The sequence below is a fragment of the Diplotaxodon limnothrissa genome, linkage group LG2, assembly GCF_057381915.1.
Source record: "Diplotaxodon limnothrissa isolate DT_005_m linkage group LG2, D_limnothrissa_male_GT1.1, whole genome shotgun sequence".
NCBI classification, from domain to species: Eukaryota; Metazoa; Chordata; class Actinopteri; order Cichliformes; family Cichlidae; genus Diplotaxodon; species Diplotaxodon limnothrissa.
The window spans coordinates 32,944,908-32,972,286 of record NC_140597.1 but is presented as its reverse complement, the minus strand read 5'-3'; the positions used below and the strand labels follow the sequence as shown (position 1 = coordinate 32,972,286).

The following is a 27,379-nucleotide window of genomic DNA, read 5'->3' as shown; positions in this document are numbered from 1 at the left end:
CTCTTCATCTGAACAGTCACTCCCTTCCTGTCTACATCTATCCTTTTACTCTTTAATACTGATTTTTTTCCCCTATATTTTTCCCCTTTAGACAAAGCTGATGATGACTTGGAGATGACAATGGTTTGCCATCGACCGGAGGGCCTCGACCAGCTAGAAGCTCAAACCAACTTCAGTAAAAGAGAGCTCCAAGTGCTCTACAGGGGCTTCAAGAATGTAAGTGACTGTAAAAGTGCACTGCAACACTTCACCTCCAGTTTTTTCATCACGACTTTCCTCCCGCTTAACTGTCTGTAACTTGAGTATGAGGGCATAAACAATAAAAACATCTCTTTAAATCAAAGAAAAACACCCAGTAGCAAAAGACATTTGAATGATTTGTATTTATGTAGTTTTTAATTTTTTTTAAACTTTGTATTGGCTTATATACACGGATGATAGCAGAGGTGGTGCTTTTAACCTGTACTGCAAGCAGCAAGTAGAGGGAGATAGGTATATCATAACATCTACCTTTAAATACACTCTATGGGTTTTACTGAGCTGACCTACCTAAATAGCTACAAATTAGTGTGGAGATCATTATGAGCATCCATCATTATATTGGACATGCAGACCTTTTTTTTCTTTCTCTGATTTACAAAAAAATCCTCTGCGGTGCTACATGCACGCCTGTGCAATAACCTGGTTTGCCTAAATCTCGGAGAATATATAATCTCTTCTTTAATACTGAGCCAATGTTTGCCAAAGCCCGGATTCAAAGTACACAACACTGTTACATTTCTTCTAGTGAAACAAAGTGGTTTTATTATCCTCCTGGTTTTCTTTGTGTAAGTCTGTACATTTAATTTCAGTAACAATGACTCTGCTTCATGACAGAGTGAATAATTTTCACAGGTAAATAAATGGGCCAGAGTACAGTCTGCATTTGTGGTCACGCAGTAACATGCAGTAAGTTGTGAGATTAAACATTCCAGGTTTCTTTTTGCGTTTTTGGGAGAGTTTATTCATTTGTCACTTAATTGTAACACTACCATTTTAATGCAGATATACTCTGTTTTGGGGTTTTTTGTTCTTTACTACTTTCACAGATTTTTGTCGTAAAGTATATTTTATATTGAGGTTGCATTCTTTAGCTTAAAGCTCTTTATCAAAAATAGTCTCATAAGAGACACCCTGCTGTGATAGTCAGAAACTGTAATTAGATGTACCTTTGGTGATTGTCAGGAATTAGACTGTAATCATTTTAAGCAACTTTAATATGGCTTTTTGATGACCAATCATCATCAAGTCTGGATTTATCCAATCTCCGTGCCTTATCGGCTTTTGTATTTCTCCACTGTTACACCCTCCTGTGTACTCTGTTTACTTCGTTTGTGCTTGTTCAGTTTTCACATTGCCCTTAAACTTTGTCCTTTTGTCCCTCTCTCATTCCAGGAGTGTCCAAGTGGTGTCGTAAATGAAGACACCTTCAAGCAAATATACTCCCAGTTCTTCCCACATGGAGGTGAAGTGTGTGTGTGTGTGTGTGTGTGTGTGTGTGTGTGTGTGTGCTGTGATGTTTGCATTTATGTTCGTCTTTGTCTCTGCACATTTTCCTGCCAGTGTATTAGCAACTTTTTTCTTCTTCTCCTGCAGATGCCAGCACCTACGCGCACTACCTGTTCAATGCATTTGACACAGGACACACAGGATCCATAAAGTTTGAGGTTTGCTTTATACTAACTCATTTCCACTCAATACATCTCAGCTCTTTGATACTCACCTACCATACGCCTCCCTTATTCAGTTTGTCATTCTATATCTGCTTCGTTCTCCATCAGGACTTTGTAACAGCTCTGTCCATCCTGCTGAGAGGTTCTGTCACCGAGAAGCTACAGTGGACCTTTAACCTCTATGATATCAACAGAGATGGATACATAAACAAAGAGGTTTGTCTTAACTTCTTCTTTTTTCCACATGTCAGGTTGTATTCATCATAACTCATGGTGTCTGTGTTCTGTTTCACAGGAGATGACAGACATCGTCAGAGCAATCTATGACATGATGGGGAAGTACACATACCCTGTTTTGAAAAATGACGCACCCAAACAGCATGTGGATGCCTTCTTTCAGGTACCATTATCTGCTTCCTTTATTTATAAAGTAAAAGTAAAGTAAATTTTGATTTATATAGCTCCTTTCAAGATAAAAGTCACAAAGTGCTTCACAGAAGCTAAAACATAAAAATAAAAATCAACTAAAAGCAAGTTTAAAAAGATGAGTTTTCAGCTGTATATTCAATGAAACCGACAACATCAGCTTAGCACTGCCTACTTTACTTATCCAAAAGTCGCTACAGTAGAAAATAAATGACCCATTACTGTTGGCTGCAACATCCACCCAAAATATACAATGACCGAATCTCAACCTCATTGAATATGCATCCATCAAGCCAGCCATCCAGTTTCTGCAACGTATCCCTGTCTACTCTGCTTAGACTGTGGGGGAAGCACTGTAAGCAGAGATGTTCATACATCCATCTCCACAGTCACCTGTCCGAGCTCTTCTGGTAGAACATGAAGGTGTTTCCAAGTCCAATGGTAATTTTATAGTATGTAGGGGTAAAAATTCAAATTTGCTCCGTATATTATTATAGAACTAATCTGACACAAAAAATCCACTATCCACTTGACATGGTCATATCAGCAGAGCTGGACACACTGAGCGGCTCAGCTAGCTGAGTTAACTGATTTTAAATGTCAAAGTAAATAAATTAGATAATGTGACGTTTATAAAATTCATCAACTGTCTCCTCCCTGTAGACAAGGCTAAACAAGCAGCATTTATTTTATGAAAATCAGCTGCAGCTGGAGTGAGTGGATACAGGTGGGGGTCACTTAGGGAGGTCAGGTCTCTCCAACTGTAATTGCAAACTGTAGTATGTCAGTCCTTTGGGGCTCCCACTGACCTGGTGCCTGTCTTGTCTGGTAGCAACAAGCTTCTGTCTAAGCCAGCTAAATTTTCTGTAACTTGCAGCTCGCTGATTCAACTATTGATTTAAATAGGCCGATTTACTAAATGTGTTTGTAGCTTTAAATATCACGTATTCTTCCATCTGCAGAAAATGGACAAAAACCGAGACGGTGTGGTGACTCTTGATGAATTCATCCTTTCTTGTCAAGAGGTACTGGCTTGTTTGCTTTTTCCTTCAACTCACTCTAAAGGCTTCTTCCACTGAGAATAGTTTAACTAATGCAGGATTTGCATATAATGGAAAACATGATGGCTGACTACAGTGCTGTTGCTAATGTTATTAGTGCATTTGCTCTCCGAAATGTCAGCATGTCTGCACAAAAGACCACCACAGTCACAACAGTTTTGCTAACTATTTATTATTATTTACCGAAGGCCTCTTAGATTTTGCAAGTCTCACTGTACACGCTATTAATTATGGCTGTTAGTACAGTTTTCCATCAGTATTTATCTGCAGAGATCATTAAAAATTTATGGACCTTTACTGCCCCCTAGTGGCCAGTAAAACGAATTAAATGGTGATTGTTGGCCGACTTTCTTTTCTCACAGTCACCACTTCTTAATTCTCCTTCATCTTTGCACAGGATGAAAACATTATGAGGTCCCTCCAGCTCTTTGAAAATGTCATCTAGACACGAGGGAGATGGTGCAGCAGACGAAGCACAGAGTGTGAGAAGAGAAACGAACAACAGCAAAAAGAAGGAGGAGAAGGAGTGATGAATAAGAATCTGCAAGCAAAAGGAACAGCCTAACTTGTGAGAGAAGGCAGACAAGAAGCTTGTCAATTTGGGTGTGACTGTTTTCCACAAAACCTTCTGGAAGGCATCCTACTGTAAGAAATCTAAGGCGATAAACCTTCACTGGTTTTGGAAAGCCTCCTTTAGACAAAGTTGACCTTTCTGTGACCACTTCTCTCATCTCCACCTCCCTCCCTCGTTTGTTGCTGTTGTCAGTGTCATCTTGGATGGTGCGCACTTAGTGCCACTATGTAAATACTGCCCCTCTCGCATTTGGTTGAAGGCCTTTCTGAATTATGTAAAATTGTTACCATGCAAGGACTTAAATTCCTGAATGCAACTTAGCAGAGAGAGCATCCAAACCCACACTTTGCTCAATAGAATCTTAAATAAGAGCATTACAAATTTCTGTGTCAATACAAAGAACATGAGCAATATTGTGAAGCATGCACAAGAGATTCCTACAGTGTAATAAATGAATATGTGTCATAAAACTCGGTGGCAATATACACAACATCTTGCTAAATGGTTACGTTTGGGATGCCCGGTCTGTGTGCAGCATCTCACCGAGCCAGCTCGGCCAGTTTTAGACATAAAATCAAACATAGGCCTCTAAAGGTTTGCAGAGCTGAACGTGTGAATGTGTCCCAGCTTGTGACATTCTTAGGTCTTGTGACAGCTTGCAACAGTCCTCAGAGGCCTCCTTAACTCCTAATGTGTGTTCCAGTATCGTCGGTCGGTGTTTGAATGTTGTAATGACTCGACTGTAGATATTTAACTGTTGTGTCTGTGGATTCTTCTCAGTGTCTTGAATCACTGGTGTCTGTCTGTGTGTCTCTGACTACCTGTCTGTCCTTCTGTCAGATTGGATATAACCCTATAATTATTCTACCTGCCACTCGGTGTTAAATAAAGAGCCCATTTAGAGGTTTCCCGGCATGCAGATGGAGAGCAATACGAGGATGTGCACATGTTTGTGTGTGTGGTGTCCCGGTGTGACGGTCCCATTTCCCTGAATATTAAAGTCTCATTTATTCTAGCATGTAGCTTCATCTTCAAATGAGCTGACTGTGTTTTTGCACGAGAGGCGAGGTTTGTCTTTAACTCTGTCTGTTGAAAACGTCAACTCAGAGCTACCAAAACTTCACTGTGAGGGAGAGATGTTGAAGGGAAGATTGCAGAGGAGGACAAAGCTCAGAGAATAAGACAGAAGATGAAAGTAAAGACCTTTTCACTGATTATGGAGGAATGGAAGCCATGTTTCAAATAAGAGCCATCGTTTTTGAAGACTAAGTAGTGCAAAAATACATTTATAAATGGTTTACTGTCATGCCTACTCACTGTGCTACCAATATAGTGATTTAAAAAAGCAAAAACAAACAAACCCCAGACATACTTTCACATAGACGGACGGATAGACAGGCAAACAGACAGACACACTTAAAACAGTCAGAATGAAATAATGTGTGTATTGAAATACTGTAAAAAATCATTATATTTATCAATAAACTTTTCAAGAAATAAAATCAAGTAACGTCTGCTTTTTCCCCCCCACCATGTTGCTCCATACGGTTTTTCTGTTTTACACCTTATTATATGGTAAAACCTTTAAATAAGCACATGAGCAAAAGGGTCACAACAACATTTTATACTGTACCCATATACAACGTAAGTACAAAAGGACTTGTACATTTGTGCCTCCGTTTCAAAGAACACGGCCCACAAATAAAGCATGATAATGTGCGTTAGGAAAAAAAACCCCAAACTTCACCATCACTGAACATGCATCACTCCTTTTATTCCCCAACTTACAGCTTGTTTCCTATTTTCCTCACTTCGCACCACCAAATCCAAGCATCTATTTTCTGTTTATTACTCCTTAAAATAGCTTTTCTTTTCTGTCCATAATGTAACACTGTTGTTATAATTTTGTTGGAGCGCCTTACAGGTGACTGTGATGGTGCGCTGTAGTCTCGTCAGAGTGAGTACATCTATAAATGAAGGTTTAAACACCAGAACAATTAAGAATTAAAGAGGAAGTAGATTTTATCTTCGTTGTTTTGAGCAGACATTCTTGTTTTGTACTTTGATAAAAACACAAAGAGATCTGGCCTTTCTCATAAACACATTCCAACCCGTGCACTTTGTTGTGTAGCTGCTGGAGTGCAGGCCTAGATGATTATCCTCCCACTAAAATTTAAAAAAAAAAAGAAAAAAAAAAGGTAATAACAGAGCCAGCTGTAATCAAGTCCACTAAGTAGGGTAGACTAAGGCGATGGTCGCACTGAGAAACCACACCTTTACAAAACACTGATTCTTGCATCTCAATGTGGAGAATTAATTACCTCCATCATGTCTCCTCTTATAAGTACGAGCGCAAGAGGACAATCACATGGTGGCGAGAATTTTTTATGGTGGTAAGTCTTTTTTCGTATCCTTTGAATTTGTGTAGTCCTGGTGTTTCCAAGTACAGAGCTGCAACATTTTGTCCAATAAAGTTTCTGCTTCAGGACTCACCACGACTTCAGGTCCACTTTCACAACCACTCAATCGGGTTCTTCCGTTTTTGTTTTTTTTCTGGTCACACTTTCCCCCCCCTCCACAGTAAGGATCACAGTAAGTCCTACTGTCCTCATGTAGGTCTAATTTAATTAAAGTATCCTCGCAGGGCTGTTAGAGGATGCTCAGTGATTACCGCTTGGTGTCTGGTCTCTACTCCCTTTCCTCGGCCCAGGGTTGAAGGTTCTGCAGCGCATACAGGGAGGAGTTATGGGCGCACAGTGGATCTGATACCGCTGATTCGCTGAGGGACTTCTGGAGGGCGGACTGCTGCAGCTGCAGGATGAGGCGATTGGCCTGCTGACGCTCCGCCTCCCTCTCCTCGGCTGTCTGCCTCCTTAAAAAAAAGAAAAAAAGAAAAAAAAGAGAGAAATGAAACATTATTTTGGTTCAATAATTTTAAAAAGGCTGTGTACGATTAAAGGAGAGCGACAGAAAGTCTTGAAGTCGGAAGATTGCTATTTGCAAGATGAAAACAGCAGCTGTGCCTTGTTAGGAAAAAGGATGGCGATGCAATAGATCTGTTCGAAGCATAAAAATGAACTCAGTAAAAATATTTTGGGAATCTGAAAGGTGAATTAAGGGCTTATTAATCAAACAATACAAAACCCTTCCTTGTTATTATTTAATTTAATTAGTTTCACTTATTTGTTTATTTTTTTAGAAGTTTTTCAATTTAATTTGGTCGGAATTTAAAGTATTTAAACTTTAAAATTATTTCCACATACTAAACATACTACACTAAGCTAAAATTTAAATATTTTCTGTAAATGTATAGTCACATTTATGTATTCGTTTTCTTTTGCGACTGAGTCCGTTAACAGGAAGATGTCACTTGGAAAGTGGAAAGTTTGTGTTTTCAGCGTCTAATAAAGAAGTCAACGATTTTTCCTGGAATTTTTTTTTAAGTTCCTATACGGGCATCATTTTTGACACGTTATCATGACATTTCATACCAACCTCCACTTGGTCCTGCGGTTCTGAAACCAGGTTTTGACTTGCGCGTCTGTCATCTTGAGACTCTTTGCCAGAGCTGCCCGCTCGGCGCTGGCCAGGTACTTCTGTCGATGGAAACGCTTTTCTAACTCACATATTTGAACTCTTGAAAAGGAGGTGCGCGGCTTTTTCCGTTTAGGAGGCGTCCGGTTCTGGTACGGGTGCCCTATTCTCCGCGTAACGGCAAATGGCACCAGAGCCGCTGCAGGAAGGAGAGACGGGGAGACAGCGATAAATATGAGGTGAGATTTTATACAGCAGCAGACAGACGATTTCTGTGTGGAGATCCAAGGCCAAATATCACAGAAATCTGCCCTGTGCGACAACAGTGCCCTGTTTATGCGGTGCATATGTGAAATATGGTGATTTATATTATATTTATTAAGCAAGTTAAATCTGAGCAAATCTTGAAACAAAGCAATAATAAATAGCGAGTAAATATTTCTTCTTGAAGTTGTGTGAACTTTAGATATTCGTGGCACTGGTAATTAGAACAAGAGCAACAACAAGCATTTTGGTCTATCACCGTGGAATTGTGTGTCTGTATATTTACAACTATATATAATACATGTATTATATCAGGCCTGTGGTCATAAAAGCTTCCATTAATCTTCAATAAAATAGGCCACAGGACTATTTGTGTAATAAAAACGTTTCAAATCCTCTTCACACACCCTTATAAATACAGAGAACTGGTTATAGCTTTTATTATTTTACATAATTGTGCTTCAGTTTCCTTGAAATTTATGAGATAAATCACTCCATAGTCCAATAATCAGCTTATTTATAGTTATCTTTAATTCCATAAATTAATGCATTTATTTGAGTTACTTTCATGTTTATTAGAAAACTGCAACAACGCCAGGTTGTTTGGTTTAACTGTGTTAATGCACTGGGCTTGTTTTTCGCAAAAACGTGACGCAGAAATTAAACATTCAAGTTCTACAACTGAAGCCAATTGAACAAAGCGGATGATGACGTTTAATGACAGTCTGTAAATGTAGTGCATTCTAGTATTTTTTAAAACAACAACTTGCACAATGTTCTATATATTTACGCCTTTTTAGATAAATAACGGGCAAATAAATTAAATAGGCTTTAGAGTTCTACAGATATTTGGCAGAGGTGCTGGTTTTTGTAATGGCTGAGCAGCACTTACTACCGTTTTAAACATTATAAAATATTAACGAGGGGAAGTCATTAGTTCTAACAGCTGGCCTACCTGATATTCTGTCCTTGGCAAACCTGTTCCCTATCCAAGGGAAGCACAGACCTCCAAAGCCAGGAACAGCGCTTTGCACGGGGGCCGGGGGTCCCGGGGCTGTCACTGGTCTGTGGGCTGGGACGCGAATGACTCCCCGGCTGCCCAGACTCCTGCTCTCTCCGTATGAACCTGAAGCCTCCACCGGAGGCATTACACCAGAGAGGGAGATCGAGAGCGCGGTATATGAGGGCGCGTTGGCCCCAGTCGGGCTTCCCAAACTGTAATAACCGTCTCCGTTACTTAAATCTGATCCACTTTGTCTTCCCGCCGTGCGCGCGCTTTCTGGCTCAGTACCGGCTCCCAGAATCTGGTCGATGCCGAAGCTTATGGGCTCGTGATGGGCCGGTTTTGGAGGAGGGCTCGGCGCGCTTGGTGCTTGCTCCATTCCTCGCTCGGTCGCAAAAAGGGCAAGAAAACTGAAGCAGATGGGGGGTTTTAGGCGTTGTTCGCTGTGAGGTCAAACTGTACCAAAACTCATCATCAGAAGTGTCGCCATCGCTATCCAGCCGTAAACCCAGAGTCCAGCGCGTCCCGGTTGTCTCTAACAGGCCTCTTTCAGAGGACTGGGTCCTCTCTACAGGCTGTGGTGAAAGTTTGATGGGCGTTTGGCGAGATGTGACGTTCTGTCCTCCTCTCAGCGCATCAAAACGCTCCGTCTAGCAGCTCCGTCCTCCTCCATCCCTCTCCACCTTTCATTGGCTGGCACTGGAATGACTGATTGAATGTCAGTGGGGGTAGGCCAACGATTTGGCACAATAATCAAGATTTCACATAACCACGGGCGTCAGCGTGTTATATATATGGTAAGATATGGCATCTTGATGTTGTCTGAGTGAGTCAGTATTTCATTTGGCGTTTCTTGTAATTCTAATAGAGAGCAGGGAGCAAGCAATAACTCTATGAAAATGTAAATGGAATATCGAAAAAATCGGACCCGGGGGGAAGGACCAATGTTCTCTGCTGTTTGGCGATGGATTTGAGCATTTCAACCAAATAACGTTTTGTCATTTACCTGTCAATGTTCTGCTCGTATCCAGAAATACATCCTGAAAAATCACTTTTTTCAAGTTTTGTAGTAAATAAAGGAAAAACTTTTTGCATACCCTGAAGTCTGACGAACTGAAAATTCTGCCCGTTTCCACTTTTCAGGCTAGACGCAAAGTGCGAATCATTTGTCCTCATACTGCTGCTGTCATTTCTTGACACATGTGGAATGTGCAAGAATAATAAGTTCACACGAAAACTGGCTGAAAGCTGTTAGAAAAAAAACTTGGTGATATAATCCTCTACAAATATTCTTCACCTTATAAAGAACTCACCAAAAAGGAAGAAGATACATTCCCAGTTTATATTTAAATCCTTCACTTCGTCCGCACCATATAATCAAATACAAAGAGTTAGTTGTTACAATTTGCATTTTTTAATATTCCTTTGTACTCTGTCAGGTGGGTAAAATGTCGGACTTTTAAATTTAAACCAGTAAAACGAAATTCGGTGTCCGTGAAGTGTCACACTTAAAATTTTAATCTTACCACATTATTGCCGAGTACAGAGAGAGTGTGATCACATTTTCTGGATGTTTAGGTGTGACGTTACTTACAAATAATTTCTAAACATTTACTTCATGCTCTGGTTGAACGTTTCTATTAAATGTGGGAAGTAATATCAGCTTACGAGAGGCAAATAAACACCCCAAATCCATGATAATAGCACTCCAGTGCGTAATTACGCACATCCAATTCATGACATGACACCCATCATGTAGCTCTTTAAAACAAAAAAACGACAGCAGCCTTATTGAACGTTGGCAGAATCACCAGCACCTATTGAGCTTGGCAAAGCAATACACGGCCTTATTTGTTCCTGGTAGCCAGTGCCACATTAAATGACCTGACAAGGGAAAGCCACGGGCTACTTCAGATAAAGTGTCCGGACTCTGGAAGCTGCTAACCGCTCAGATTCAATGTAACAGGCGCCCAAAGTGACCGGGTAATCACATTTTCACTAACTTGTCTCACGGACAGACAAATGTGCGTGGGGTTGGGATGCGGCAGGTGGCTTTTTAGGCTATCACATTACAGGACTTTAACAAACTAGTAGCTACCCAACATACTCATTTATTGACAAGGTGGTTTATATTCGTTGGCTTTTGTTCATGTATTTAATCCGTGATTGGTTTGGAACTGCTGCGCTTTAATTGCCGAATTAATTTATTTAAACACTTTATTTAACATTATATGGATTCTGTTGTTTTCTTGTGTTTTCGTGCGCAATTTTTGCTACTATCGTCAGTCTATTGCTGTTTTTAAATCATCAATAATTATTTAAGAAACGACTCAATTCATATTTTGTAGTCCACTTTAAGACCTGGGAAAATCTTCGGATTAAATACATTAAAATAGTTAAATTCCAGCTTGTGATACAAAATCAAATGCAAAAAAGGAGCATATATATATATATATATATATATATATATATATATATATATATATATATATACACACACATATATATGTGTGTGTGTGTGTGTGTGTGTGTTTTGTTTTTTAAAGAACCCATATCTTGGCCTTTACAATAAAGTCTCATGAAGCAATATGCGATGGGACAAGGCCCGGAGTGATTGTTTGGCAATATGGACAGAGTGTTGGCTGGTTCGCCCTGCCATATGTGAGCTCACCGGTGGCTTTTGATGGGGGAGAATTGGTCTGTTATAGCTGTCATCATTTCAGACATTTTTATGTTTCTTCTCTTGATGACATTTGCAAAGATTATTCCCTTATGACGGAGTTGTGAACAGAACACAACACACATTCAGCTTCTTTTAATTGCACGGACACTTTTTTTTAATAGGATGAGTCACACCTACATGGCAATAACTGCTGAATAGCTGTTTCAAGAAAATGAATAATTATTGTATTTATCCTGACTCCTGCACAGAGTGAATGTAGTCCCACCAGTCCGCACGGAGCACTCGTTGCAGATGCTGGGTGTTAGTAATCTGGTGTAATCCAGTGATTATGATTGATTATGACACGTTATCCCTGACCTTCCGGGAATCCACGATGGCACGGGTTGTCCAAAAACAGCCCAGGAGAAACCCCAGCTTGCATTCTACCAGGTTTGTAAATTCATTGATCGCGTGAATGCTGGATAAAAAAAAGTGCCGGACTTTTTCATTGGGTCGTGGATACAGCAAGAAAAAAATATATAAGTTTAAAAAAAGATGCTGAGGGTCCATTTCAAAAGCAGCCTTAAGGTGATCTCGTTTAGACCAAAATATTTAGGCACTGTTTCGGAAAAACCTACCGCCGGTACAATTAAGATGCACATCAATCCTCGTTTTTTTTCCACAGGCAATATAAAGCTGACACCCTGATTCCAAAAGTCCAAAAAGAAACGACAACAAAAGAGTGAAAGAGTGCGATTTGTTTGAGAAATTACCACTTGATCTGCATAATCGGGGGTCTGGGCTGCAGCTCGGTACCCGGGGGCTGCGTTTTTATTGCGCGTCTCTTCGCCGTTATCAATTTCAGCAGCGCGCCTGACTTTTTAAAAGGGGGACGAGGCCGGCTGCTTCTGAATAATGAATGACACGCTTTTATATTGTCGCTAAAGTGCCCGTGATGTTACAATATGAAAAGGCAGCGGTAAGTAATAGTGCATTTAAAGGGGATGTAGTGTATTATTATGATGTAAAAGAGAAGGAGAGAGGCGAGAGGGAGAGAGAGAGGGAGATGAGTGGAGAGCAGAACCCAGAGAAAGAGAGAGATTGTTTTATTACAATAAGAGGAGATGAGTTTGCCTCGCAGCGAAATGGGGACCAGTTAATGAAACTTTACCGCAGCTAACGATTTCCCCTCCCTCGCTCTAAAAACCGCCCTTATGAAATATTTAAACTATTTAATATAGGTGGTATTAAGCTGAAAGACACTGGCATTGGCCATCTGACAACATTTACAAGGCTGTGGATTTTTCTAAAGTTGGGTAAACAAAGCTTTACGGCCCGCTTTTTTTTCTCCTCTGCGCACATACACCAGAAGTCGTGTAGTAAATCACGCTTACATTGAGCGCAATATAGTGAAAATGTGTTTTACTGTTGGGAGACTTGATTTAGTCTAATTTACACTTTTCTCCATACCCACGCCATGAGTCCCCCCCTCACAGATGCAGCATAAGCCCGTCTTGTCTGTAACGGGGGGGGGGGGGGGGGGATTGCATGGCCCCAGTGTGGGGGGAGATAGTGTTTCATATTGACATGCTCAGTGGGATTGTTGGATGAGAAGAGAGCAATGGGATCCCCCATCAGGGACACAGACAGGACCATCCTCATCCCTGGGCTGTCACAGGAACACTGCTCTGTGCTCCTGTGTGGACACTCTTATCTGCAAGACACTTAAAAAGCAGATAAACCATGTAAAATGTCACCGTAAATGTCAGTTATATGGCCTGGTAGATATTAAAGGGTTTTAATGACCAAATATGAAGGTTATAATCCCAAAAGGTTCATTTTATTGGAGGGAATCTATTTTATATTTCCCTAAAAGACAGATGATAGCACACCTTTTGCCTTTTAAATGTTGTAGGGGCTGATTATAAAAACGTAGTGGTAGATCTTCCTGTGTTTAGATAAGACACAAGTTTATTATTTATTTATTTATTTATGTATAGGGATGGTATTTGTTTCAGTGAATGTTGCATTTTTTTGCTAAACTCAAAAAACAATGTGCTTTGGTTTTGTGTGTGTGTGTGTGTGTGTGTGTGTGTGTGTGTGTGTGTGTGTGTGTGTGTGTGTGTGTGTGTGTGTGTGTGTAGACCATGTTAGCCTGTCTGATGGTTGAATGCATGGCTGCCTCTTCACGCTGGTTAAAAGTCAGGGAGGGAGAGTCGGAGGGAGGGGGAGGAAAAGAGTGAGAAAGGGAAGTAAGTAACCGCACAGACATGGATTTTAGGGATGGACAAGAGCAAAAAAAACCCAGGATGGATGGGTGGATGGCTAAGACTTAGATGTGAGAGAAAGAGTTAAGGCATTAGTCCGGGGGGCTGATGATAATTGGACACATGGCTTGAGTTTGAACAAGAGGATTCTCAAAGTATACTCTTTTCTTTGTGTGCGCGTGTGTGCGTGTGTATCTAGCTGTACGTTTGGAAGTTGACCTGTTAGATGTGAGCTGAAGGCTAAGTAAAAGTTTCCCTGCTTTTAAGTCTCTCATCACACTCAATAGCTTTCAAAGGGATCTGCCATTGACAAAATGACTGATGCAATTAATAAGTGAGTGTGTGGGTTTGTTTTTTTTTTATCTATAATGACTGATTTATGTGTGCATGTCTGAGAGAGAGCGTGCCAGGGTGGGCTTGTGCTTAAGAGCAGCTGAGTGCTCTTGAACGCCCCTGGTCGTGGCACTAATGTGTTAATTCATTACTGCTTGTAGTCAGCTGCATTGTGTCAGTGCAGTGTTTCCCGTCTCCCTCTGTCTGTGTTCTCTCCACTTCATAAAAGCCGATTATGCTGCATGTCGCCGCTGTTCCACCCGTTCTCTCATGCCTCTTGACCTCCTCACCCCTCCTGTTGCCTGCCCGCGGGGCGCTCATGCAGGGGAGCAGAGGAGGGAGGGACAGAGGACCAGCTGCCACCAGCCATAGAGCTCTGGTACCTGGCAGAGGCAGCTACTCCAGCACCCTGCTTTGCTGGGCCTTCTGGCCCCTCAGGGTGGGGGCTGGGGGTGGGGTGGGGGGGACACCAGCCTCATGCCACCAGCCCCACCTGTCTTGCCCTAGGCGTAGTGTGACCGATTAGACACACACACTCAGATATATACAGCGTTTCCCTGCTGAATGAGTCTAAAAATTTGAGTTTTGATCCAACGTGAAATGAGAATATTGCAGAGGCCGCAGAAGTTGTGCAGTCCAGGGAATCTTTCATTTGAATTAAAAACGCAGCACTAGTACGAAATCTTTTATATGCTCTGCGCATGTGTCTGTTTTAGGAAATAGGTCTATATTTAAATACAGATTTCCTCAACACACATGCACATATTGACACTACTACAGTCCTCTGCACGCTCTCACACGCACACACACACACACACACACACACACACACACACACACACACACACACACACACACAAGGATACACAGAGGCACTTTGCTGTGAGGCGTGAAAGAGCGAGAGCTAAGTGAGGCCACTCCGGAGCACTATTCTCTATATTGATTTCCCATTATCAGACCCCAGTCCCTGTGGAGTCATTAGTACTGGGATCAAACAGACAGACAGAGAAGGAGACTAATACCAGTCACTTACACCAGCACAGGGAGATCACCTTACCTCCCCGAGGGTAGGAAGGCCAGAGAGGAGCATAGGAGGAGAGGAAACGAATGAGAGGGGGGTAGTGGATGCATGAGTGCAATGGGCTAACAGATGGAGATGGCAATGTGTAGAGTGAGAGGAAGAGGAAAGAGGTGGGGTTTCGAAGTGGAACGTTCATGGGCAAATGGTAGACACCTTTGATCACTTTATTTGCCCACTCTGTTTCGTCTGTTGTGGTGGAAAAAGCTTTCGCTCGACTTTTTAGCTATAGACATCTGCAGCAACCCACAAACATTTGCCTTTTGTTTTTTGCTTCGTAGATCTCATTATGTTTTCACAGGTGACTTTTCTCTTTGTCCAACCTTGTAAAAGCTGGCCAATATAGCTCCTCAGCCTCCTCTCTGTCAATAATTTTATAGTAAAGATGCAATGATGAATGGTTTTCATGTAGCCAGCAGCTGTCCCCACACCGGAGAGAGAGACAAAGAGGGAAAGAGAGAGGGGGACAAACAAAGAGAAAGAGTGAAAGAGGAATATGAAATGTGAGATGCTCATTTTGGTCCCTTGCTTCATAATTTCTGTGGATGTATTTATCCTCCATGGATTCAGAGGGAGCAATGAATTCGTCGTATGAATCAACACCATCAATCTTATTCACTTCTGCCTGCCAGTGAGCCCTGGAAGTGGTGGTCAGGCTTCAGTCCGCACACTCAGATCGGGCCACACTGACACACACACATGCACGCTCGCACACACACTGCTCAGACGGGGGTGACCCTGGCCTGACCCCCCTGCTGACCCCCAATCTGTTCCCCAACCTCACACCATGAGAGCCCGGAGCACACTGGGATAGGGACACGCACGCTCAAAGACACACACGCACTGGCACATTGTGCAGCGTGTGATCTGATGGATATTTCCTCAGACAGTACCATGTGTGTGGGCAGAGTGCGTGCGGACACCATGCGTACGTGTGTATCTAAGTGTGCGTGGTGCCATAGCCTCTGCCCCCTCCCACTGGTGTTAATTGATTCTTGGTGCGCTGTGCTGATTGGTGTGAGGACCCCTAGAGGCGGGCTCAGTTCACCCCCCAACACACAAACACCATGCCCCCACCCCCATTTTATGTAGCACCTGACTCACACACATGCACAGTACACACCACACAGACATACAGTATCTCTATGTAATGTATGTCCACAAACTGTTAAGAGCGCATGTGTTGACTGTACCGGTGAGAAAATACACATGCACATGCTCACACTTGTGTCTTTCAGGGGGTTTTCACACCCCGGTAAAGAGGAAGCTGGCTAGCTGACATGAGCAGATTGTGGATCATATGAGACAATCCGCATAGAAAAAATCAGTCTTAGAGGTGATTCGTGAACAATATAGGTGGGCGTAGGTGTGTGTGCATGTGTGTGTGTGTGTGTGAGAGAGAGAGAGAGAGAGAGAGAGAGCCAAAAGAGACAGTAAGAGAGATGAATCTCCGGTTATTAATTTCCAGCCGCGGCCCCTGGGTGAGATGTTAATATAGGGCTGATTGTGACTAATTTCTTATTAATTGCCATCAGCGATTACACAGTGGTCAGTAATGTGGCTAATTTGTTGAAATGAATTTGGTTTTTGGAGGCATTTTAATTGCTGCAGGTGGGCAGCGTCCTCTGCACACTGTCACTTTTGTTTTTCAGCAGGAAACTTTTGACGTCGCGCCGCTGCTGTGTGTGACTAGTAACAGCAATAATGTGTGAATTATGTCGCATTATCCTAACAGCACAGAATGTGTACATGTCTGTGTATGTGTAATCTTCGCATGCGTTTCTCCCTCTTTGTCTGAGGACATGCACGGAAACAAATCTTTGCAGCATCAGTGTAAATGTCCTTGATATCTTATTCATCAGCCTTATGCATCCTCCTCCTTCCATATATCTTCGCACGTTCACGATCATTACAGCAGGGATGGAGAAACATTTAAGTTGTTGCCTTTGTTTGTTGAATGTTTATAGCTTCCGTTTGCACAGTCTCAACGACCACTGAGGAACCAGTAGATACAAAATCCAAATCCTCCTATAAAAGAGGAGATGCCCTCTGGGCAGCCATAGCTCATAGTTGGCCTGATTTAGTGGCAGCCAGGAATCTGGGCTTGAATAAAGACAGAGAGAGCGAGGGCAGAGTGGGAGAGAGAGAGGAAAAGATAGCTCCCTGTGTGATAAATAGCCCAGGCTCCCTCTATTGCATTAACCGTCCGGGCCGATAGATTGCGAGCCCAATAGACCCAGACGTATGCGATTGGTTTCTCATATAAAAGTTGCATATTAAATTCCTTCACAGGACTGTGCCCCCCAAGCATGAAGGAGGGAAGGAAGAAATGGGAGTTAAAAAGCAGAAAGTGGAGAAAGCAATGGAAGAGCAAGAAAAGGGCTTTTTATGAGAGATGAAACGAAGGCAGAGTTGGGGAAGCCTGAGAAGAAGCGGGAAAGATAATGGCAGGAGAAAAGTAGCTTGATGGTAGAAAAGACAAATGGTGATGTCATGTATTTAATAAGTCCGTGGATATTGGGCGATGAGTGCGACCGTACGTCCATTTAATCAGTATTGCTTCCCAATGAAGATTTCTCTCCTGTTTGTGCACGCCCGCCCTTCTTCTGTTCTCAGCCGTTCTCCACACACTAACGACCTCTCTAATTGTTTCCAAGCTCATTAAGATGCTGATGTTTTAATAGTAATTAATCCGTCATTTGCCTACATGCAAACGCGGGCCACTGAGGTTTGTTCATCGCTCTTTCAATACACTGATAATGCAGTAGCCTAGTCAAAGGAGACAACATCCTGCTAATTTAGCTCATCACTGTTAATTGGTTGTTAAGTGCCTTTAATTACCAAGCAGGCTTTGGGATTTAGGTCTGCAGAATGAGAGGGATCCCCGTGATTGTCCCTGTTCGTCTAATGAATCTTGAGTGAACTTTGAAAAGTGGAATAAATGACCAGAGAGTGAAAAGAGACTCGCACTGACCCCGTTCTCTTTTCCATCTGAGCTCCCTCCTCATTTCCTTTCTTCTTTTCCTTCCTTTTCTCTGTCCTCCTGTCCCTTCCTCCATCTCTCTCTCACTCCCTATCTCTTTCTCCAGATATTATTAACTCATTAAGTTTTTTTCATTATTTTTAATAAAAGATGAGTTATGGCTTTAGCCTCACTGTGGCAGCATCCCCCATACTCTCGCCCTCCCTCCCTCTTCTCTCTCTCTCTCTCCCTCTCTTCCCCTTCAACCATTTACTCCCTCCCTTCCTTTTCCTCATCCCCCCATTTTCTCCTTCCTTCTCAGCCATATTGCGCCTGCTCTGATACATCTGACCCCTGAACTGCAGTCTCTGACCTCGGTGTTACCGGTTGCAACCTTCTGTCCGTCTTCTTTCCTTTCGCCACACTCACTCACGTCTATCAATCATCTCTCTTTCTCATAGCGCTGAGCAGTCTTAAGATGGCATTCATAAGATTTATGATTCATGATTCTCTCTCTTCTCCTCTGTCTGTGTGTGTGTGGGGAGTGCGAGAAAGACAGACTGAGGGAGAGGGAGAAGGAAAGGGGCTTGTCGATGACAGACTTGAATAATGACAATATCTATGATTGATAGCTTATATAGGGCTAGTTGAGTGTGTGTACTGTATTTTTGTCTGTGTGTGCGTGTGTGTTAGAGTGACAGAAAGAGAGTTTATGTGTTCCGTTTTCACCACATTAATCTAATGTTAAAGGAGCCATGATGAATGGTTTTCATGTGGTTTGAGCTGTCAGTGGTCACAGCGATGGAGAAGAGCAGCAAGTGACCAGAATTACCAAGGGACACATGATTTTTATGTAGGAATAGAGGGACTCTAGAGGGAGAAGAAAAAAACAGAATCAATTTTCTCTCTGATATTAACCAACTTTAGTGTTTTGAACTGTGGAAGCCCGACGTTATTCTTTTTCTTTCTCACAATGTAAAGTTTCTTTCTCAATTTAAAATTCCTTCTTCTTCTTTATTTAGTTTTGTATTCATTTATTTTGCAGAGCCACGCTGATAATATACATCTGATAGTAATGTGTGTTTAAAGCTGCAAACTGTCAGGTAAAAGATGGCCACAGGTATGGTCACATCTGCTCTGCTTAACAAGCCTCTCTAACCTGCAGCTCTAAAAAAAAACAAATATTATGCAACAAATACAGTTGTGGTGAAATGAAAGCACAACCTCTTTCTATTCTAAGGTATTACATATTAGAAAATCATAAACAAAATCTGTTCTTTTAGATAATAACAGATTCAGATGAACAACAACCCATGACATATTACACTGTCATTAGTTATTCTGCAAAAACTAAGCCAAAATGCAACAGCAATCTCTGAAAAACTAATTACACTGTGATTCAATAGTGTTTGCTGTCAGAGAGGTGACCTCACATTTGACTACTTTGATATACAAAGGATTTCATGGTTGACTCGGTGACTGCAAGGTGTTCAGGTCCTGTGGCTGCCAAACATGTCCAAATCACTACCCCTTCACCGCTGTGCTTGACAGTTAGTACGAGGTGTTTGTGCTGAAGGGATGTTTGGTTTTGACCAAATGTGGCATTGTAATTATGGCCAAACATCTTCACCTTGGCTTCATGTGTCAGAAGGAAATTGTTCCTGAAGTGTTGTGGTTTGCTCAGATGCAGCTATGCCAACTTCTACTTTTAGAGAAAATGAGCTTTCTCTTGGCAACTCTTCTAAAAAAATTTTTAAAAAAAAGAACTATATTTTTCTAATGATACTGTTATGAAATTTAACATTTAATATGCCAACTGTGTAGAGTCTGAAATGTAGTTCTTGTGTTTTTTGCATTTTCTCTGAGCATTGCACGGTCTGACAAGGGGGTGAATTTGCTGGGACGTCCACGCCTGGGAAGACTGAAGACAGCTGTTTTGAATGATTTTTCACTTGTAAATATCCTCTCTCATTCTACAGTTATGGACTTTACATTTTTGGGAGATTTCTATATAATCCTTTCCAGATTGATAACCAGCATTGTGTTAACACACACCTGAATGCTCGAGAAGCAGCAAACTGTTAACATGTCTGCTTTTATAGAGGGTCTCACTTAATCAAATCCTTTTGAGTATCAGCACCTGGTTGCTGGTTAACCTCCGAATTCCAGTAGAAGCAGTAAAAGTGAACTTCTGCGTCTGCATTTTGGTGTAGGTTTTCTTAAATACATAATTACACCATGTAATTTGTCATGTGTTGTTCATCTGAAGCTACATTAACTTAAAAAAAATGTTTGTCCTGATATGTAAAGGCTTATAATTACCTCCTTCTTTTTTTTTTTTAAACATAACTGTAAATACGAAGTATGTGACCGGTTAAACTTGGATCTCAAGTTTTTTGAGAAAAGTTTTTTCTGTGGGTTTGTTGTTTACTGCATATGAGAAGATGCACAATGTTAGCCTGACAGCTTGAGGTAAAGCACTTAATTGCTCTCAGGTCAGGTGTTTAGCCTGAGCTAAATATGTCATGTTCTGTACCAGTATCACTTTTTATTGAGACATTGTCCGCGCAGCTGCCAGCTGATCAATGATATCCCATCAATTTTATATAAGAACATATCAACACGTAGTAATTTGCACTTTTACTCGACTGACTCCAAATGTCATCTTGCTGTCAGAACTCCCCTCTCAAACGATTTTAAGTTGTTCTTAAAATTTCGTTGCTTGTCAAAAAGCCCCATCTAAGAGGAGAGAGCCTTTCCTGAAAAACATCCAAGTCTAGTATTTCCAAGCTTACATTTGCTATAAATTCCTTAAGTTATGTTTGGCATAAATGTCTGCAGCTGAACAAAGGCTCTTTTTGATCTTCATATTTTACATAGTCACGCGTGAAAGCAATGCCTTGCTAGAAGACATGAAGAATGAAATACGTATGAGATCTGTTCAGCATTGAGTAAGACAGACTTGAAACAATCAAAACTAATCCGTTATTTCTCTAGAGTTGAATTGAAGAAATGACTCTCCTAGCTATAAACCAAATAAGTGTTTCCATGTGGCGAACTGGATTGTAAAATCAGTTGTTTCCAGCTACAACCTAACATGCATGTATATATATTAGTATACACTTCTGAGTCATTCCTCAAAGGAAATAGCTTGAAGAATGGAGAAGGTTAAGTGTTAATGTGGCAACAGTTTGAAGCGATGTTTGCTGACAGCTGTGATGAATTGTTTCCAATGTGCTTGTGTTCCTTACCATACACACACGTTTTCTGCATCATCCCACAAGATAAGATCTGTTCATGCTTAACGGCCTGTATTGTCTCCAAAAACGGTGGTATGTATCATATTTTTTATTTGAGCTGCTCTTTATTGGTATGTTTGCTTTTTGAGGAACAGTGCATGCCATTTATTCAGTCCATAGTTACATTTACAGTATGATTCGATGCTTACACTTACCAGCTCTGTACCACAAAATGATAAACGGTAAAACAATATATGGAGGGGGCTCCATTCTTTAAAATCTACACATAACATTATTTCACATGCTACACATTGAAAGGTCACATATTTATCAACACATAAATAAGTGTAATGAGAGTCACCTTCTCCCTTCCGTTATCTCATTTTATTGAACATTTTTAATTTAACACCAATTCTTCCTTTTTTTCCCATTCTGAAGACGTGGTATTTTGTATTCCCACTGGAGTGCACTCTTGTGTCAGGATATAAAATATCCAGTCCTTCATAAAATTGATGAACAACAAGTTAATTGGCTGGTCTTCACTGGGTCCTGCTGTGCTTCATTACTATCCACAGTTAGTCTGATTAAGAGCATTTTAGGGCCATATGTTGCCCTGAGTGACAGTTGGCTGCAGTCAACTAATTGTGTTAAACAAGTTCAGTTTTAGTTCCGTCCAAGTAGAAGCAGCATCATTTGTTTGGTCCTGGGTGGACTGAGCTGGCTGTGCGTGTGCAGTTGATTCTTACCGATGAGGCGTAGAGTTGCAGAGATCCTTATCTTTGTATTCATAAAGACACAAATGAAAAGGAGCAAAGGTTTGCTCGTCTATTCACTCACCGTTGGTAATGTATACATACATACGGGGCTACACATAAAAGTTTCAGGAGGTAGGACGGGTCCTGTGGAGGAAATAGCTGTATGCACAAAAAGAATACTGCAGTATTAATGTACAGATCAGACAGCTGACCCAAAATCACAACAATAAAATTATGTAATAAACTAAAAGAGAACTTGTAGTATCTGGTTAAAGTAATTACTGGATGGCAAACATGTTCGAATGATTATGTGCTTTAATGTAGATTTGATGGACTGTGTGTCTGCGCACACTCGTATGTGTGCTTGTTGCTACAGAGCTCTGTGCTCTTGTCGGCAATATGGGCGCAGATTTTGTCCTTTGTTGTTGTAACTGAGTCAGACTTTGAGCTCATGCACATAAAATGAACAATTAAGTCAATGATAGTCACAAAATGCATAGAAAGAAATGATAACAGGATGTGAAACTGGATAATGTAACTCCTTTATTCTGGAAGCAAATTTCTCAGCCTAATAAGCATATGGCAATATGGCCCGATATGCTGCGGATGACACAGCTAAGATGTGTGTATTACAGCTCGTTTGTTCTCAGCTGGACTGGTTTGTGGGGGCTATAGGGATGTCAGAATGTATTTCTACTTACATGATGTACTATGGATGTTTCTACTGTGATACTGGATGCTTCCAAATAGAGGGGGTTGTACATCTTTGTCTATCTTTTGTCTGTTTGTTGCCCTTTTGTCATCGACCTGATGGATTCCTGTTCTGGGTTGTTTTGTAAGCACACCATCCACCTCACAAGCACAAGCTCAGCACAACCTGGGTTCACTGAAAAGAATGAAGAAAGACATATATGTGCATTTGTGTGAGTGAGAAGATTTTATTTTTCAGAGTATGACAGAAACACATTATATGATTTAGTGCAATGACATACTGAAAGCAGGGTATCATATAGAGCTTTTTTCATAGCATCACATTCATCTGAATGTTGGTGCTGCAGCATTGTCACTCCAGTCTGGATGCAAAGCATGATTTTTTTTTTTAAGTACTCAATTTATATATGATGAGGTTTGAGTCATGACTGTGCAGGCAATAACACCAGTGCTGACACAAACTCATCTGCAGCATTCTGTATTCATGTTTATGAAGCATAATGTAACAATAGCCTGAATAATAATTTACCTTCCATCACCACTGACATCTGTGGTAGCAGTGCCATTTGCAAATTGGATAGATGTTGTGGCTGTCCTGCTGTTCATTTCTTGAAGCATGACGTTTTGATGTGTTAGACCTGCTCTGCAGGTGGCAGGGGTGTGGCCGCACAGCAGCGTTACCTCTGTAAGCTGGTCTCTGGCTGAGGAAATTCAAGGTAAGATGGAAACTGGGGATAAGGATATACTGTAAAATGTATTGACACTATAATGTTTGCTGTCTTATACAAAACAGTCAGAAACCAAAAACTGGACTGGTGCATTTGTAGTCTTACTGACTTTAGGCTACAAGCCACATTTAACCATATATTCATACAAGGTTTTATTCTGTTGCTTTAAACACATTATCTACCTCACATCCGTGGCCATTTTTGTCATGGCCAAATTAGAAAAACAAATTAACCTAAAATGCATGTATTTGAACTGTGGTTAAGTTGAAATACCTGAAGGAAACGCACTCAGGTAAAGGGAAGATGCAAAGTCCACACGGAAACCAGACACCAGAAACCTTCTTGCTGTAAGTGCTAACCTTTTCACCACCATGCCAGCCAACTCAGCTTTATTGATTTTGTACTCTCCAAGAAACTGATTTTTTTATTCCTTACTTAAACCTGGCAGTGTGACTCAAATATTTGTCCCTCATCAGAGTTTGCCCGGGTGATTACACCCTCATTAGCCAACAGCGAATGAGGAGGAGGTCTCGCTGCAGTCTGAAAATGGTTCTAATGTTGTTCAGAGAATGTTGGATATTTTTTGAAGCAGCTGATTAAAGTCATGAAGAAGGGTCCTTTTTATTGTGCTGTGGTATACCATGCTCCATGAAGTTTTCCAGATTGGTTACAACTGGGGATTTTAACATACAAATTAATGACAACTCTGACGTCTTTGCCAGAGCTTTTATCAGCATCACGAGTTACCAGCATGCTTATGGCCCCACGCATACCAGAGGACACAGACTGGAGCTTGTTTGTACTTTGAGTTTAAATGTTGTTTGGAGTTGTTTTAGGAACATTTTTATTTCTGATCATCACTGTATTCTTTTTAAAAAGTATTTGTGCCTTTCTCCCCACTCAGGTCTCAAATTTCAAATTGTTTTTCTGCTGATATTTTTTTATGCTTTCAATTTATTCTTATCCCCTAATAACAATGTTAATCCTTTAATATATGTTATATTAGTCATTGTCTTATCAGTTTAGATAAAGTATGTCCTGTTAAAAATGAGGACGTACTCTTCTCCTTGCATAATTTATTTATGGTTTAAGGTGTTCTCGTCAAAAAGTTGAACTTGTTTACCCATTCATTGCTTTCATTTAAATAATCTTTTAGTTTGTTTTAAAACTTCAGAAGAAATACAATGGCTGCTTGCTTTTCAAACCTAGTTTCAAAGACCAAAGGTAGTCCTAGGGTTTTATTTGACATTGTGATATTGTTACTCCTGCTCCACCTGCTGTGACAAATATTTCAAAAATCAATTATGAAAATGTTCATACTTTCTCTGCAGGAAAAAAAAAAACAAAAAACAGAAATGTGAGAAATAATAATAATTCAGCATCTTCACTGTCTGTTCCTGCCCCAGCTGAGCCTGTTATTTGAAGATTTTTACCTATTTCTTTTCTTTATCTGTTGAAATTAATTGAGTTATTGACATCATCCTCCTGTTCTCTTGATATTTTACCTGCAACTCAAAAATGTTTCATTTACTAGTATTGGTTCCTATGTGCCTACTGTAATCGAACTTCAGTGATGGCCGATCAAGTCCCTGCTTATTTAGTCACATATTTTTTTTTAAAAAAAATATTTTTTTAAAGCTTAATCTTTCTCTTCTTAGCACTTTTAAGACCAATCTCAAAATTGTTGTTCTTTGCTCACCCACTGAGCCTAACCTCTTCCTTTGATACTGCTGAACCTCACATTATGCTCTATAGACTGGGATACTGGGTGGGTGTATCAGGTTCTACTTTGTAGTGGTTCTTTTCATATCTGTTTGGATGATCCTTTGGTCTTCTTCCAGTTCTCTATCCATGGTGTGCCACAAGGTTTGATTTTGGGGGCCTTTACCAATTCTGTTATATCAGTTCCCTCTTCAGAACATGGTGATGCATGCATTTTTAAGGATATTTCTTACCACTGCTGCACAGATGTCATTAAGCTGTATATTCTTTTTAAGCCCCATATGTTTCTACATTACAGATCTTGTACAGGTGTTGGATGGCTGACGGCCAACTTTTTCTCTAACATAATGAGGAGAAAATAGAAATCTTTGTTTGTGCCCCTGATAAATTTATGCATGGGCTAATAGAAACACTAGATTCACTTTCCACTTTTACAAGTGCTTTTAGTATCTTGTAGTAGTTTGTGATATTAATCTGGAAAACAGCTATAAAAGTACAAATGTTACTTTTACTTACTTTGAACAGCTTTACCTGCTGATACAGAAGGGGATATCTGCTGGCTCCTCCACCTGCTGTACATAGGGCATCGGCATCTCAGTAGATGGGTATAGGCTGACCTGAAGTCCCTGTTGAGGGCTCCGTAGAGGATTGGATTTAGGGCTGAGTTGGCATAGCCTAGCCACAGCACAATGGAATATTCTGGCACTGTGCCAGGGTCTGGATGCTCCTGTAAGCCCAGCACTGTGAATAGGATGAAATAAGGTAACCAGCACACCACAAAAGCCCCAATCACTGCTGCCAGTGTCACTGTGGCTTTGTGCTCCCGCAGTGCCACAACTGTAATGCTGGAAATCACAGTGGTGGTAGTGGAAGAATTGCTCCTGCAGTTGTAGCTGGTGATGCAAGTGGGCTGTTCACTGACAATGCGCTTGGCCTGTGCACGTGCAATGCGAAGTATTCTGAGGTAGGTCCAGCACATAGCCACCAGAGGCAGGTAGAAGGTGAGGAGAGAGTCAGTAAGCACATACGGTCTGTTCAGTTCAAAACGACATTTCCCCTCCGAAGCCCAAGGCCCGTGGTTCTGCACTGTCCCGTTAACGGTGTTCCATCCCATTTGGATGGGCAAGAAAGACACGGCCAGAGACACAGTCCAGACACTCGCCATGGCTACAGCAACTCTCCACGGTAACACCAGTGATGCATATCTCAGAGGCATGGTCACTGCCAGGTAGCGATCGACACTGATTGCCAGAAGGGTGAGGATGGAGGCAGTGCACAACATAACATCCATGGAGATATAGAAGTTGCAGAAGACTGCGCCAAGTGGCCACTCTTCATTTAGCTGTAGGAGAGCAGAGAAAGGGAGGACTAAGAGGCCGAGCAGCAGGTCTGTCACAGCCAGCGACAAAATGAAACAGTTAGTGAGGCAGCGGAGACGTCGAGAGGCACAGACAGCCAGGCACACAAGTACATTACCAGCGACAGTCAGGAGGATGAGAAGGATCAAGATGAAGGCCAGCATTACTTTGGACAACATTATTGCTGTTACTTCACTGGAGTCAATCAGACGACATCATGACCGCTGCTTTATGTGAACCATTGTCCTGTTTTTGTGTCAGATTTTAATCAGATGAAGGATGGTTGCTTCAAGGACTCTCATTGATTAAGTGCCACTTAAAATCTTGGCCACCCACATGTAATTCTTTTATCTCCAGCTCTCCCTGTATTTCCAATGTAGGTAGTAACTGATTGTTTCCTGTTGTTGAAAAACCTAAAAAGTATCATATGGACTGATAAGAACAGATTTTCCATACATACTAATGACAGTAAAAAAAAAAAAAATCCGACTGGCTGTTGGTTGGTTGTTGAACGGCTTTATGTCTGCAAGGCTGATTAACAGTGGTTCATGGTTCATCTTTCTGTCTTCAGCACCATTTCATATGGATATAGTGACACCTAGTGGGAAAAGACAAAAAGTACAATTAATAAGCCATTATGCCGTACAGTCACAGACACACTTCTACACTCACACGTCAAAAAGATGCGGCTTTCTTATAAATTGGTTGTAACTGTAATTTATGTTATGTAACTGCTAATATACTACTACTGTAATAACCCTTTAATGCCTGCAATATTAAAGCAAAGGCAGCTAGTCAAACAAATGGTAGATGTCATATTAGGACAAACTGGGTTACACTGATAAGATCCTGTCCTGTTTGAACTGAGGAGGTCATGTGAAGGAGCATTTAATTGCTTGTAAATTCAGATTTTGTTTGCCAGAGAGTTTGTTGTTTCTTCTTTGAAAACTTCAGTAATGTGTCTTTAAAATGACACATATTAACCTGTTG

General features: G+C 41.1%; 3 protein-coding genes across 4 annotated transcripts in view; 1 reads left to right on the top strand and 2 right to left on the bottom strand.

Annotated features, from left to right (window-relative positions):
• The window catches only part of kcnip1a (Kv channel interacting protein 1 a), a 71,575-nt gene extending 67,931 nt beyond the window's left edge, over window positions 1-3,644 (top strand). The window contains exons 2-8 of one of the 2 annotated variants that reach the window (XM_085371386.1): window positions 92-216; window positions 1,435-1,504; window positions 1,636-1,706; window positions 1,821-1,928; window positions 2,008-2,112; window positions 3,101-3,163; window positions 3,597-3,644. In XM_085371386.1, the coding sequence (XP_085227512.1) occupies window positions 92-216; window positions 1,435-1,504; window positions 1,636-1,706; window positions 1,821-1,928; window positions 2,008-2,112; window positions 3,101-3,163; window positions 3,597-3,644 (590 nt within the window). Of the gene's footprint in view, window positions 1-91; window positions 217-1,434; window positions 1,558-1,610; window positions 1,707-1,820; window positions 1,929-2,007; window positions 2,113-3,100; window positions 3,164-3,596 lie in introns of both variants that reach the window. The other variant, XM_085371377.1, reaches the window with a different exon arrangement.
• Window positions 3,645-6,461: 2,817 nt separating this feature from the next.
• tlx3a (T cell leukemia homeobox 3a) lies at window positions 6,462-8,953 on the bottom strand. The gene is made up of 3 exons (XM_085371345.1): window positions 8,527-8,953; window positions 7,269-7,506; window positions 6,462-6,645 (listed from the first exon to the last, which is right to left on the bottom strand). Exons 1-3 carry the CDS (start codon window positions 8,951-8,953, stop codon window positions 6,462-6,464), a joined length of 849 nt encoding a protein of 282 aa, XP_085227471.1.
• A 13,784-nt stretch (window positions 8,954-22,737) lies between these two features.
• Window positions 22,738-26,568, bottom strand: hrh2a (histamine receptor H2a). The gene is made up of 3 exons (XM_085371334.1): window positions 25,548-26,568; window positions 23,111-23,282; window positions 22,738-22,756 (listed from the first exon to the last, which is right to left on the bottom strand). The coding sequence occupies exons 1-3, from the start codon at window positions 26,566-26,568 to the stop codon at window positions 22,738-22,740; spliced, it is 1,212 nt and encodes a 403-aa protein (XP_085227460.1).
• Between the last annotated feature and the right edge of the window lie 811 nt (window positions 26,569-27,379).